The sequence below is a fragment of the Varanus komodoensis genome, unplaced genomic scaffold, assembly GCF_004798865.1.
Source record: "Varanus komodoensis strain SLA01 unplaced genomic scaffold, ASM479886v1 scaffold40, whole genome shotgun sequence".
NCBI classification, from domain to species: domain Eukaryota; kingdom Metazoa; phylum Chordata; class Lepidosauria; order Squamata; family Varanidae; genus Varanus; species Varanus komodoensis.
This window is the reverse complement of record NW_025335942.1, coordinates 6,600,151-6,614,870: the sequence shown is the minus strand read 5'-3', so window position 1 is coordinate 6,614,870 and position 14,720 is coordinate 6,600,151. Positions and strand designations below refer to the sequence as shown.

General features: G+C 54.3%; 1 protein-coding gene across 1 annotated transcript; it reads left to right on the top strand.

Moving 5' to 3' along the window:
* Window positions 1-310: 310 nt before the first annotated feature.
* PAX1 (paired box 1) lies at window positions 311-12,837 on the top strand. The gene is made up of 5 exons (XM_044442832.1): window positions 311-314; window positions 1,013-1,675; window positions 4,717-4,859; window positions 5,702-5,921; window positions 12,740-12,837. The coding sequence occupies exons 1-5, from the start codon at window positions 311-313 to the stop codon at window positions 12,835-12,837; spliced, it is 1,128 nt and encodes a 375-aa protein (XP_044298767.1).
* Window positions 12,838-14,720: the final 1,883 nt, after the last annotated feature.

Here is a 14,720-nt window from a genome sequence, read left to right as displayed (position 1 = left end):
CGCGCCCGGCCGGGCGCCCCCGACGGGAGCCAATGAGCGGCCGAAGCCCCGCCGGCACCGCCAGCGCGAGCCTCCGGACTGACGTGCGAGACACGTCAAGTGGCGCAGGGAGCGCGGCGGCGGCGGCTTGAGGCTGCGCCCCCCCGCCCGCCCGCCCCAGTCGGCTGCGAGCGCTGCTCGGGGCTGCGGGCTGCCGGCCGCCGCGCGATCTCGCCGGAGGGCCGCCCGGCTCGCCAGGACGCTTCCGGAGGGCGAGCGGCTCTCCCCATGCGCGGGGAGAGGCGGGCGGCGGCGCCTCGCCTAGGTGGCCATGGGTAAGGAGGCGGCGAGCGGGAGAGCGGGCGGCGGAGCGGCGGCGGGCCGAGCCGAGCCTTCGGGGAGAGCTGCGGAGGCGGGCCTCCGGGCCGGGGGGCGCGCCGCTGGGCGCACGCCCTAGGCCGCTGCCGCCGCCCAGCTCCGCAGAGGGGCCCGGGCGCAGCGCCCTTCCTTGCCGCGGCGCGCTCTCCCGGCGCTGCTTCTGCCCCGCGGCGCAGCGAGGCCGGGCGGACGGGAGGGCGAGAGGGGATGGGGTCCGGCGCGGGGAGGGGAGGGCATGCTTGCGGCGGCGCCGCGAATCCTTCGAGGCAGGTCCAACCGGGCCGGCGTGGGACGGGGCGCCTGGCCTCCGCGCGCGGCGCTCGGGCAGCGGGGCCGAGGACCCCTGGGCGTGGAGCGCCGCTTCGCCACCGCGGCTCACGGCCGCTGACGGGCTGGGTCCCGGGATCTCTCCCGTCGCCCCGCCGAAGGCGGGCGGTCGCGCTCCAGCTCTTCCAGCGTCCGGTCCTCAGTGGAGACCGGCCAGCGGCGCAGGGACTCCTCTCGGGACGCGCCGCGGAGCCGCGAGGCGGTCCCGGATTCTCCCGGCGCGCACCCGGCGGCCCGCGGGGGGGCAGCCGCGACCCCGCTCGCCCCGCCGGGCGCGGCCGCCGTCCTGAGTCGCCCCCGCCTGTCCCCCCACCCCGGCTGCTTGCAGAGCAAACGTACGGCGAGGTGAACCAGCTGGGCGGCGTCTTCGTCAACGGCCGGCCGCTGCCCAACGCCATCCGGCTGCGCATCGTGGAGCTGGCGCAGCTGGGCATCCGGCCGTGCGACATCAGCCGGCAGCTGCGCGTGTCGCACGGCTGCGTGAGCAAGATCCTGGCGCGCTACCACGAGACCGGCTCCATCCTGCCCGGCGCCATCGGCGGGAGCAAGCCGCGCGTCACCACGCCCAACGTGGTGAAGCACATCCGCGGGTACAAGCAGGGCGACCCGGGCATCTTCGCCTGGGAGATCCGCGACCGCCTGCTGGCCGACGGCGTCTGCGACAAGTACAACGTGCCCTCCGTGAGCTCCATCAGCCGCATCCTGCGCAACAAGATCGGCAACCTGTCGCAGCCCGGCGGCGGCGGCGGCGCGGGGGGCCCCTTCGAGGCGGGCGGCGGCAAGCAGCCGGCGCCGCCGCCCGCCCTGCCCTACAACCACATCTACCAGTACCCGTACCCCAGCGCCGTGCCCGCCGCCGGCACCAAGATGGGCGGCCACCCCGCCGCCGCCGCCGCCGTCTCCGCGGCCCACGTCAGCCTGCCGCGCTCCTGGCCTTCGGCGCACTCGGTCAGCAACATCCTGGGGATCCGGACCTTCATGGAGCAAAGCGGTGAGTGATTCCGCCCCGGCGCAGCGGGGAAGGGGCGGTTCGGGGCGCCCCCCCCTGGGGTGGCTTGCGCTGCGCGGCATCGCGAGAAAGCAGGCGCCTGCCCCGCGGAGCTTGCAGGGATGGCTCAGGGGAGGCAATAAACGGGCCCAGCCGAATAACGGAGGAAGATGCTTCCAGCTGACTTTCGCGTTTTGAGACCAATTTTCGGTGAGGAACAAGGTGAAAGCATTGTGCAAGCGTTCCCTGGAAATGTTGTTGAGGGGGTTGGAAAGAGAAAAAGAAAGGCAGCCTCCAAACAAAGAAAAACAAACAAACCATTTCTCCAGTCTTTTTTTTTTTTAACTTCTCTTTATTTCCTCGTTTACCATTTGCGTTTAAAGTCTCTCTTGCCAGCAACAGAGGCAGAGCGATCAAGAAGGACTGCGCAACGAAAACCTGCTACATATGAAAAAGAGGGACCTTTAGTTTTGCTGCGTTCATTCCAGAAATCCTATTTAGGGTACAAAGAGTGTGTCTGGTCTTGTCTTGCGGATCCTTAGAATGGCCCTGAAAACAGTGTGGACACAGAATGGGCCGTTGGTGGTGCTAAGAACCAGGCATGCCCCACAGAACAATTTCAACTGGCTCCTGGAAACTTCACCAAACCCAGACTAGGCCAGAAAAACAGGAACAAATCACAACACGGAACAGAGGAACAGTTTCACTTCTAAGGGAAAGGGAGGCACTGCAGCCCCAACTCGAAAGATCTCCGTGAGTTAATATGAATTTTCCTTCGGAGTTCGCAGGTCCGAAGGTTCTTTGCTCAGACGCAGGCCCAGGCACACGGTCCATATAACAGAGCTGGGGATCACTAGCTAGGAAACAGATAGTGTAGGTGGCTTACCGTGCGCGTGTGCGCGTGCGTGCGCGTGCACACCTGCGCGTGGATTCCCAAAGAAGTCTACCGCGTCCTGCCTGCATCTTTTCTCCCTCTTAACAATGGCAGCAACGGATCACTTCTGTTTGTTTCTGTTCGGAGCAGGAGGATTTGTGCTTTGGCTTGCACGCCGAGTGCACGGGCTCCTTAGAGGCTTGGTGTGAGGAACACCTGAGTGTGCTTCGAGAATAAGTGGGGGCGAAGCAGTGCTCCCCCCCCTTCTACAGGGCACTCCAGTGTGTGGCAAAATAGATTTCTCTCCCACCGGGCTCCGAAGCAAACCATCTATCCCAAGAGCTGCAGCTGACCACCCCAGAGATGAGTGATTTCCCCAGCCGGCTCCGGATGATTTCCTCGCCGAGGGGGGCTGGAACGAGCTGCTCCTGCTTCACCCAAGCCCCCACCCCCAGCACTGGCGCACCTTGGTGCTAGAAGCCAGAGGCGTCCTGGGAGAGGCTGCTGGAACAGCCCGGAGAGGGAGAATTCAGCAGACAGAACGCCGGCTGTTGCTGCCTGGACATCTTGAACTTCTTATGAAAAAATGTGGAAAATATTTTCGTAGCGATGATAGATTGCCAACCGCAAACTCGGAGCCCTTCTACCACCCCTCCCTGTGGGGGAGGAAGAAAAAGTGGCCCCAGCGAGTTCGCGCCGCGATTGCTCTGCACGAAGGACTCTTCGCTCCCCCACATCGTCCGGCATTCGCTGGCCGAGGGACTGAGATGGCTCCCCGCTCGGTCCCGCGTTTTCCTCTTCTCGCGGACGGTCTACAATTCTGTTGCTTTAAAGCGGCTGGAGATCCAAACGACCCGCAAGCTCATTGTTAGAAGGAAGCGACTGAAAATTACGGGGAAACTTATATTTTTAGACTCTGGTTATCTACTACATTTTGTTACTAGGATACTGAGTTCCGCCTTTTCGTTCCCATTTTATGTTTCTATTAATTTTGAAGAGGTTCGGGAGGAGAGAAGGTTCCACGTTGTGGCTTCAAAGCCCCGCCAGACACAGGCTTAGGGGTTTTCTTCTTGAATGAGCAGATTTCCAAATGTGCGTATCATTTTTAAAATAAAAAAGGAGGACCTTTCCCCCGCTTGGTTTAAGGGTGCGCGTGTTTCGAGCTCCTTTGTGGATCGTGTCCCGCTCGCTCCGTTGTCATTCCATGAACCTCCGCAGCCAGTAATGCTTGAGACCCCCGCATCTGTTTACTTTTATTTGAAGGGGGCACAGGAAGTTCTTCCTTCTTCTGCGAGAATAAGAAACAAGGAATGCCCGGTGCCTCTAAAATGACCCCCCTCCATTAATCTTGAAATCACGACCAGGCAGTTGGACATCGCCCCCAAACTGAATTGCGCCCCCTTGAGAAGGGCCTCCCGAACGACTCGAGAGCCAGAAATATTGGCCCATGTAAATGAAACAGGCATGGCGGTGGAAGAAAATGTTTCAGATGAGACCCTGCCAAAAGCTGTTTGCAATTTAAGACCCCTGCCTCTCTCTCTCTCTCTCTCTCTCTCTCTCGATCTAGAGAGAGAGAGAGAGAGAGAGAGAGAGAGAGAGAGAGAGAGAGAGAGAATCTCGGCCTCATTTTTAACCTCGAATTTTATGCAAAGCGCTTAAAAGTTCCGCTCCAAAGTGCAGTTCGGCCATAAAACATCCATGACCTCCTCCGTGTCTTCGGAAAGCTCAGGTCCCCACTCCCCTCCTCACCAATATTTCTTGTTGAAGCGCTTCCCACCCAAACAGAGTCTGGAGCGACGAGGCTGGGAATGAGTGTTTCATAAATAAATCTGGATTGCGTTTATTGTTCGCTCCTTTTACGAGGCTGCTGCGCTGCAGCGGGGCTGAATGATAAATCCCTTTCAGGCGTAGGAACCGTCGGGGAACGAAGCAATGGCCAGGGAGAAGGTTCTGGCAGTGCCTCCTGGCTCCCCGGGGAAGCCACAGCTGGGGCTGCTGCCCACCAACCGGGCATCCTCTTCTGCCTGCCCTGGAGCCCACGAAGACCCTTGGCTGATGCCCGGAGAGGCCATGCGGAGCTCCGAAAGAACGGGCAAGTCATAACGGAGGAGGCGGGAGTTTCTGCCCTCCAAGCCACCAGTGTGTTCTCCACTCTTTCTCCTCCCAGGAGCTCTGGCTGGGACAGACGGCTCTGCGTACCCCCCCAAGCTAGAAGACTGGCCGGCCGTGAACAGAACCTCCTTCCCAGCAGCCGGGCAAGGTGTCGACGCGCTTGACAAGTCGGCAGTGGAAGCGGACATTAAGTACCCCCAGGTAAGGCCGCACTGCCCCTCGGGAAGGACGCGGTGGAGGAAGGCAGCTGGGCTCGTCTGGACTGGGTGGGAGGCGGGCTGGGTGGCGCTCAGCTGTGCGAGACCTCTGCAAGGAAAACAGATCTGGGAAACACGCCTCTCGCGGTGTCCGAGGCTGCTGCAGATCGCAACGAGGTCCTCAACAGGCACAAATACTTCAGGTTAAAAATAGGGGGCTCCTGCATGCAAAAGTCAGAGGGACAGAGGCCCGGGGAGTGGAAGAAAAACGGAATGGCCCGGCGGGGTGAGCTGCAGAGCGGGCGCGGGCGGGGAGCTGACGGCTCTCGGGAAGGCACCACTTTCACCATGCTTATCTTTGCATCACATGATTTTTATTTTTTAAAAAAACTTTGGTTCAGTTTTTGCTTCAGGTGCATCGATATTTTCAGGCCTGGAAAACATAACGTTGGAAAACAAACACCTTTTTCCTAAACACGTTGTCAGAAGTTGCCCGAGTGAGTGCGTGTGTAGCGCTGGTCTCGCTGGCCCGCTTTCTGAGCCACTTGGGTTCCTTTGCTCCTGCAGTGCCGGAAGATCTTTGCCTTCTGTTCTGCTTCACGTCACTCCGCAGGCCCTTCCCCGGGTTTTGAAAGGGCAGCCCTTCCATTTGTAGCTCAATCCTAGGACTATCCGCTCACTAAACGCACCAAGCCTTCCTCCCACAACCGTATAGGACTGCAGCCTTGCTGTCCCTCCGAGCTGTGTCAACGTGGTTAGAATCTGGGCCGGCGTCATGCGCTCTCCCTCTTCCTAGTTGTCCCCCTCTTTCCCGAGGTCTAATCCCCTCCTCTCTTCGGTTCACAGCCACCCCCGGGGCTCTCCGCGGTAAGCAGCTTCCTGTCCCCTTGCGCATACCCGTCCGCGAACCAGCCCGGGTTCTACAGCGGGCCGGGCGGGGGCTACCTGAGCCCGGCTCACCATCACTGGCAGACTCAGGGCAGCTCCTTGGCTCACCAGCACACTCCCGGAGTCCACAGCGGAGAGCTGGCTCCCGCCATCGCCTTCAAGCATCCTTCCCGAGAAGGTAAGGGCCGGGAAAGGAGAAAGCAGCCGGCAGGGGGCTTCCAGTGGCTCTGCCTTCTCCTGGTTCGCGACCGCTTCGGAAAACGCAGGACGTGCTTCCAAGTCAGTCTGGGCAGTGCGCCTTCTCCTCTAATCAGAATATGGCCCCATGAGTGGCTTGGGCTGGTGCAGAGGGTTTTTTTGGGGGGGGGGGCACGAATCCAGTCCCTGCCTCTGCCCCGCCACCTTCTTTCCCACTGATTTTTCCCAACGACGCACGGGTGTGTAAGCGTTGGAATAATGCTGCCCTGATCGACCAAGAGCTGGGAATATGTCACGAGATGTGCAGGCGACACACCGAGTTGTTTCTCTGGGGGCGGGGGCATGAATTCATCTGGGTTAAGGGAGAGCTCCTGCTTCCAGTTTCTCGGAAATCAAAGGAGATGCGCTTTGAAGACAGTATTCTGCAGCTTCTGGAGACTGCGGATGGGGTTAGCGAGGCCGGTTGTGCGCATTGTGTGCAGTTGTGTGAGGACAGAAGCCCCCTTGCCCACTGCTCTCTTCCCTTCCACATCTCCCCGCTGTACAAAGCGACTCCTCCACCCTTTCTGTGGCTGTAGCTTCGGTTTTCTTTCCATGCGTCCGTCGTGGCATCCCTCGAGTTTGCGCGAGGTCCCGTTTGGAGGACTGGATCGGAAGTGGCGAGGATTGGCTGTACTCGGTGACAGAGCAAAGGAGGTGGCGCTGAGTGAGCCAGGAGCCATCACTGAGGAAGGGCTGGGCTGCCAGCCCGTGCCTTTCCTTTGGGGCATTTAGTAACAGCGCATCAAACGGTGCTAATTTAGGACTTGATCCCGCCAGAATTAAGCACCTGCCCTACCCCTGACTGAATTAACCTTTCTGTTGGCAGTGGAGCGAGCCTGGCTGGGCGCTTTCTGAAAACTAAGCCCCGCGGAGTTCAACCATATTCCCTGGAGGAAAAAGAGCAGATGAAGCAGCTTAATTTGGGGCGTCTGGACTTGAAGGCCATGCCCGCTCGCCTCTGGGCAAGACCAAGGAGCGTGGCTCCATGCAGGAAATGCGTGGATTCACAAAAGCCCCCCCCCCCCAGTTGTTACTCATCTGACCGTTTAGATGCGCTGGCTGTTGTATCTTTATTTCCAAGGAAAGGCACGTTTCTTTCTCCGGTTCCAAACTAGGGTAGCCTCAGACTTGGAGGGTTTGCCTCTGGGACAGGCTTGCTTAAAAAAACCAGTGCAACCAAATTTTGGCCGTTGTAATTGATATGACCAGAAACAAAGAAAGAAAAACACAGTAAAATGTACTGGGTGAGACACCTCCATGTTTTTAAATTCGCTTTTATAGTGCATCTTTTCTGTGGATAGGAAAACAGAAGGAAAATATATAAAGTCTTTTAACTTGAACAATATGTCTTCCTTTTGATCTCCTCTCACTTTGGGTGTTAGGTTATTGCAAACTAAAAAGAGCAGTCTGGGGAAAGCTTCCTGTAGTTCTTTAAAATGAAGAGTGAATCTAGCCCAGATAAGTGGCGTAGGCTGCTACAGGGAAGGGCGGATGTCTGTTGGCTTCTTTTTCTTTTGCCCAGTGGAAAGGCAAACGCATGGGAAGGAGGCAGCTTGGGCTGGTGGACATGCGTGTGGAGAAGTGGCAGAGAGTAATCAGATTTGAGAAAAAACAGTGTCATTTCCATCGCTTATCATTTTAATGGGACTCATTCACCACAAATCTTGATAGGCAAGAAGCCCATTCTTTGGATCAAGAAAGAGAAGTGTGACCTGACGTTATAAAATAGTTTTAGTCCAGCCTAGGTTTTAGCCAGGCCCTGTCTTTCCCTCTCACTCTCCTAGATCAACAAAGCGAACAGTCTTCTTTGAATGCATGAAATAGTTATAGGTAATACTTTAACCAGTTGACTTGGTTTTAAAGTGCTCTCATACAATTACCTATTTTTTCTATTTTACATTTCATATAAGAGCTTCCTTTTATTTGTTTATAAGTGCATCCCCCCCCCCCAAATTCTGATATGTTCTGTAAATAATTGTCTCTTTATGCTTAGTGACTATTAAATTGCACAGAGGGGATTATTTTCAAGTAGAAATTATTACAATTGGACTGTAAATAATTCTGCCGATTTCCAGAATGGACTTTCTGAAGAAGCTGACTCAGAATTTGTACATATCACTGCTATTGAAACCATGAAAAAAATTGCTGTTGATTTAAATGGAGCAACCTGTTCCTACTTATATTTTCTTGGAATGAAGATCACTACTTGTAGGTGCTTACAAGTATTGTATATACTTGTACTTTTTCATTTCCTACTAAATTTAATTTAGTGGGTAATGTATTATTAATTTAGTTTCAGGGGGTAATGTGTTATTTACTTTAGCCTATTTATATCTCACAGATTCCACCAAAAATTGCTTCCTAGTCACTGTCTTTGGGATATCCACTAAATTCAAATTTGGTATATTTTACAGCAAAATAATAGTCAGATTCACGTGATCTTTTAAAATTCACCTAGATGCACGACCTAGTGGGGAGCATCCACAATCATTCTTGCTTTCTATTATTTTTCTCCAAACAGCTAAAATTTAAACCTATTAGAAAACATTAAAAATGCTGAAAACCGGGGCTCCTTCCCCCTCTCTGAGTCTTCAGTGTTAGGCTGGGAACCTAACGTAACTTGCAAGCACCACTGAACTTCGTCCGTGTTATGTTAGTGTCGAACAGGATAACGAGGAACAGGTTGCCCTTTCTGCTCTTGACAGCCCCTTCCGCAGCGGAAAGGGCGAGGAGGTGAACTTTAGGGATGCGACCAGCCACACTATCTCAGATCCTGGTAAAACGCAGGTGTTTTATTTTCCCGTTGTGTCGGTAGCACACATTTTGCTGCTGGGCAGACGGCTTCCTTGCATAACTCCTTCTTGTCTCTTGCGCAGGTATTGGGTACCATGAGCATTTCAGTATTTCTGACAAGCCTCGTTTCCTTGGTCCTGAAAAGATGGTTCCCTTTCAAACGCGGCCGGGGGAGGCACTCCGAAGCTGAAGCCGAAGCCTGCTTATCTAGCAGAGCTTTCAAACAACCCAGCGCTTGCGATTGTAGGACGTTGCTGTAACTTGGCAAGCGACGGGGCTGTTTGTTTAAACCTTGCTGCGCCCCCGTCACGTACGAGGGCCAGGCGGGGCTGCTGGAGCAAACGGGGCGCTTGCTGGCTTCTTCCCTCGCTGTCCATAATTCCTCACAATCTTCTCTCCCCACCTGATTCCTTCCCAGCTTCAGGCCCAATAGCAGTAGTGAGAAAAATGCCCGGGGGAATGAGCTATTTGACCATAACTGCGGGGGTTCAGCTCCTCACCAGGTAGCATGTTTTATTCTAGATTTAAGAATCCATCTCGTTTTATAGATGATCGGGGAAAACCTACCTTTAAACTCAAGGGAAAATTCTCCTGTGTGTAAGTCCCACTGGAAAGGATTGGGGCTGGGCGAGAGCAGGAGAAAGCATGACCAAACCTTTTATGTTCAGTGTGAAAAACCTGCAACGGGCCTTCTTTCCCTCGTTATGATATGCCACATATTAACCATGGGGGAATTGATTGCATAACGCTGAATTATTATTTTTGAATCAATACTTACGATACTTACAATCAATGCAAATGAAATAATGTAATGGTAGCATAAATGCCCATATGACGTTTGATTTGTAATTCAGTTTCTCTTTTGCTTCAAGCGTAGCGCTTCTGGGATGCTCAAAGTCATATTGGTTGGTTCATTAGATCACATCGTGGGACATTTGCTTATAAGGAGATGTTTTACCAAACAGTTGATTTCCCAATAACTGAAGCATTTCTAACCTTTTCATGTGCCAAGAAAGTGTCCCCTTTTCAGCTTACGAAGATTAATAATCTTACAGTCTGAGACAAGTCTCTGAGACAAAAGAGAAGGGAGTGGAAGGCTGGGAGAAGCGAACACAGGGACACCGGGGGCCCTGGAAGGCAGAGCAAGCGCCCTGCCGCCGCCCCCTCTTTGGCCATTTTGTGTGGGTCCACCTGCTGCTCTTCCAGGCTGGAGGGTCCTTCTCTCCAGTCCCAGTGGGGCAACGGCTAGGTGCGGGGCCAAGCTAAGGTCCTAGCGCAAGTGTGCGCTGAAACTGATGGTCCTTCAAATCGAACATTTGCTCATGAGATGTTTACTTTCAGTTTAGGAACAGAGAAACGGGTGGGAAGCTGCAGCAGCAGTCGGAATAATAAGAACAATGCAGAAGCAAATTGGTTCCCGGAGATTGATTGTGCACTAATTCCAAGGAAATGTGCTTTGTATATGGAAGCAGTCAACACCCTGGTTGTTTCTTAATCTCAGTGATTAAGACATCTTAACCCTCTTTGATCTTAAGATCAAGCTTAACCCTCTTTGAGTTCCAAATTGCAGCTCTCCTACAAATATGGGTTTTTCCCCTCCTCTCTTGCCAAGCCAGGAGCATCATTTTTGGACGGAGGGTAATGGCCACAGGTGAGATGCGTGGATAAAACCTGAAGGGTTTTCTAGACGAGTCCATTGCGTGTTTCCCCTTGTTGATGCCTGTATTCCTACTGCAAGGAATCTACATGGTATTTAAAAACCAACCACGACATTTTTATCGACATTTCACAGCGTAACGAGCTTTGTCAGGCGGTTCCCTGCCTGACGGGGTAAAAACACTGCAGCAATACACTTTTTCAGTACAGAAAACAAACAGAAAGGACTCGGATAACAAAGGCTGCAGGGAATTAATGCGCATTACACCTTCTTTGGCTGGGGACGATTCCGGCAAGGGGGATATAGGGACGAGCGTTTGGAGGAGCGCTTTGAAGGCAGAGGCCTCGAGGCTAAGATTGATGTCGGTTATGGGCAGAAGAGGTTTTTGTGCACAGCGAGGGCCGGCCTCTCCATGGTGGCGACTGTCGCAAACTGCAAACCCGAGTTCCTCGTGCTTATGCCATTTTATTGATGATTAATCCTGCATGCCACGCTACCGGTGCCGCAGGTCTCTCTGCAACATAACCATCAACAGCAATGAAACAGCAACATGAAAACGACCGCACTGCAGTAAAAGAGCAGTGGTATAACAACAAAAATATATTGCCATGTAATAACAGCAGGTAACAATATGCAACGACATCCCACGAAGTGCAGCTCAGGACGAAAGCGGGTCTTCCCTGCTTTTGGACTGCTAGTGCCCATGGCCCTTTTCTTTAACTGTGTTCACACGCCCATGTTAAGAAGCTGCAACCGAGCGTTGGCTTGCATTTTACCGTTCAGTCTCCGATCAAACGCGTCGTCAGAGATATCTGTGAGAGCCAGCGTGGTGTCGTGGTGAAGAGCACGGGACTGGGACTCAGGCGATCCGGGTTCGAGTCCCCGCTTGGCCATGGGGCCAGCTGGGTGACCTTGGGCCAGTCACAGACTCTCAGCCCAGCCGACCTCACAGGGTTGTTGTTGTGGGGATAAGATGGAGGAGGAGAATGATGTAAGCTGCCTTGAGCCCTTTGTAGGGAAAAGGCAGGATATAAATCGCAATATAAATAAATAAATAAAATATCTTATCCGCCCAGCTACAGAACTTCTGATTAGAAGGAAACGATATTGCCTGCTACCAAGAGCTCAGTGCGATTAAGCAACGGGAGGCCAAGTGGAACATGCGTGAATCGGCCCGATTATTACTGCATTTATACCCTCGCAAGGAATCCCAGGCAAGGTTCCCCTCTTTTCCATTTTGTCCCGCAACAACCCTGTGAAGTAGGCTAGGCTGGGAGTCAGTGACTGGCCCCAGTCGCCCAGCGAGTTGCGTGGCCGAGGAGTCCTGGACCTCCCGAGTCCCAGTCGAGAACTCTAACCGCGAGTCATCTATAGTCTGCTATAGAACCTTTTGAAAAAGTCGTCATGGTTTTATTCCTTTGTTAAAGCTCATCAGAGGGTGACTTTGCTTCTCTTTCAGCCCCTGCAGAGAAACAGGGTTTAGAGGAATTCTGCATTATGGGGGGCGGGCGGGCTAAATTAATTCCTATTAGGGCAAAAGGTTTATGAGGCTAACCAAAACGTCCCAAAATACCATGCAGGTTTTGCGATCTCATCCGCCTGGACGGGAAACGAAGCAAGGGCGCTGAGCTGGGTCTGAGGCCTTGACACGATAGTGTGGAAGCGGGAGTTAAAGCGGATGCGGGAGAAAGCAGGGTCTCCTCCTTTGGCGCATTCACACATTACGCTTCCAAGGAGGTTTTCGCTGCACGGCCGCCTGCCCCACTTGCCGGGGTGCCGGGCGACGCGGTCGGCCAGTCCTAACCTCCCCGTGTTTTTCCACCGCCTTCTTCCATCTTTCTTTCTTGCAGCAGAAAATCTGGCAAAGAGAAGAGGACAGCGCCAGTGTGGTGTCGTGGTTAAGAGCACGGGACTGGGACTCGGGCGATCCGGGTTCGAGTCCCCGCTCGGCCATGGAGCCAGCTAGGTGACTTTGGGCCAGTCACAGACTCTCAGCCCAACCTCCCTCACAGGGTTGTTGTTGTGAGGAGAAGATGGAGGAGAATGATGTAAGCTGCCTCGAGCCCTTTGTAGGAAAAGGCAGGATATAAATCGAAAATTAAAAAAAAAAAAAGCAACTTCGTCCCAACTGGGGCCAGACGACCCGACAAGCCACGGCGCAGGGCTGGGCACGGGCTGTTGCTATCCTTTTGTCTGAGCCCAGCTGCGCTAAGAAGCCGGGAAGCCTACCTGGGGTGTGTTGTCGGGCTGTGAAGTGTGGGTCGCTCGCCATGGTTTCTCTCACCTGTTTCCGTTCCCTCCTGCAGCCGCGGACAGGAAGCAGGCGGCCAGCTCGGGGGGCAAAGCGGCGGCAGACGCCCTGGGCGGCCTTCACGGACTTCCTGCCCCGGCCTCCTCGTCCTAAGGAAGAAGGCGATGCACGGCATCCGAGGCGCAGAGGGCGAGGCGGCTGCGCGGATCGCGGCTGCCTGGATCGGGCGCCGCAGCCGGCTCCGCGCATCCCGCCCGGAGCGACGCAGAGGAGCCGGGAGGGCAGCGCGCTCGGCTTGGGCGGAGCGGCCCGGGGGGAACGGCCGGCGCTTCCCGGCGAGGCGTGGGCGGAGGGCGCGCCCTGGGCACCGGCGACCCGCCCGGGACCGGCGGAGGTGACGCTTGGCAGGAAGGGCAGGCGAGCAGGCGGACGGACGGACGGACGGACGGACGAACCGGTCCAAGCGGCAGCTGCCCTCTGCCCAGGAGACAGGGCGCACGCGCACCCCGTGCCAGGGGGACCCGCATCCCTGCCCGACCTGGCCCTCCTCGGCCACCCTCCAGCCGCAGCTCCGGTTTCGCAATGGGACGCAGTTTTCCTTCGAGTTCCGCGCTTGTCCTCAAGCGCTGCCGTTTTTTTTTAAAGGCACGAACAGCTGAGGAAAGACATCCCGGGAAAACGTCCTCCCCACGCAGCACACGGAACGGATCTATCGCCTCCACCCGCGCCTCACGCAGCGAAAGGGAGAGCCCACCGGCACGGGCCCCGATCCGAGGCTTCCGAGGCGATCCGTACGCTTCCTGAGCAAAGATTCCTTTGCTTTCCTGTTTACTCGTAAGGAGTTTTGGGGAACAGCGTTTTCGCCTGACGTAGCATGGCGAAAAGGATCTGGCTCCAAACAGGTCCAGCGCCCACCTGTTGATCTCACCTCGCCGGCTCAAGGTTTTCCTCAGGTGGGCTGAACAATTCTTCCCAAAGCTCCACCGATGCAGCGGAGGGTTGCAAAACACCCGGTTGGGTCCGTGTAGGCATGTCTTAAGCCCTAATGTAAAAGAGCAAGGCAGTAACACTCTTTCTGATTTTCTATTTTTATAACAAACCAATAAAAGAGGTTAAGAATCCTGCTTGTCTGTTCTATGGCTTTTCTGGGCTTCCAGTTGCCCAGCAGGGTTTCAGAGCAGTTTATTTCTTTATTAGACCCCTATCTCTCTCCCCCAACACCCCTTTTTTTAAAGAACTCAAGGCAGCTCACCTCATTCCCCTCCTCCTGCTCTCACTCTTATCCCCACAACAACAACCCTGTGAGGTAGGCTGGGCTGAGGGTCTGTGACTGGCCCAAAGTCACTCAGTTTGCGGCTAAAATGCCACTTAGTGTTTGTTTACTCAAGGGTAAGCCCAGCTGATTTCAGTAGCACTTCCAAATGGGTTGCAACAAGTACTCAAACAGGTAATTTTGCCAATAGTTCAAAAGTCATCAATCAAAATTGGAAACTCAGACGCTGCATATTAAATGTGAAATCTTGCCTCATAAATTGAGCCCTTTGCATTCATTGGCATCGCTTGAGGTAATCGGGCTGTCATCAAATGTGAAAACTCACATACTGTTAATTCAAATGGTCATTAAAAATCCATTGTAAGTCAGTTAGCCATTTCTGACAGATATTAAATACAGTGGCTTGCCAGCTGTCATCAGGGAAATATCACTGCCTATCGGCTATCAAAACATGCTAAGAATCAAATATTGAATTAAAATGCTGAGTAAGCAGTTAGGGTCTTCAAAATAGTCTCCCGCCTTTCAGACCACGGGTGCCACTGCAGGGGTTCCCTTCTTAATTGTATGTTACTTATTTTTATGGTGGTTTTCTCATTCTTTCCACCAACTTGAGGCACTGCTCTGAAGAAGTTCAGGATTACAACCCACCAGTGAAGATCAGCACTGTAGGGGGTGTTGGAATAGACACAAGACCTCAGAAACGTGGGTTCAGATCCGTGCTCAGTCATGAAGCTTATTATGTGACTCTGGGTCAGTTGTCAGC

Coding starts and splice junctions, on each gene's coding strand:
- PAX1 (XM_044442832.1), top strand. Junction 1,676..4,716: donor GACCTTCATGGAGCAAAGCG/GTGAGTGATTCC, acceptor TCCTCCCAGGAG/CTCTGGCTGGGACAGACGGC. Junction 4,860..5,701: donor CGGACATTAAGTACCCCCAG/GTAAGGCCGCAC, acceptor TTCGGTTCACAG/CCACCCCCGGGGCTCTCCGC.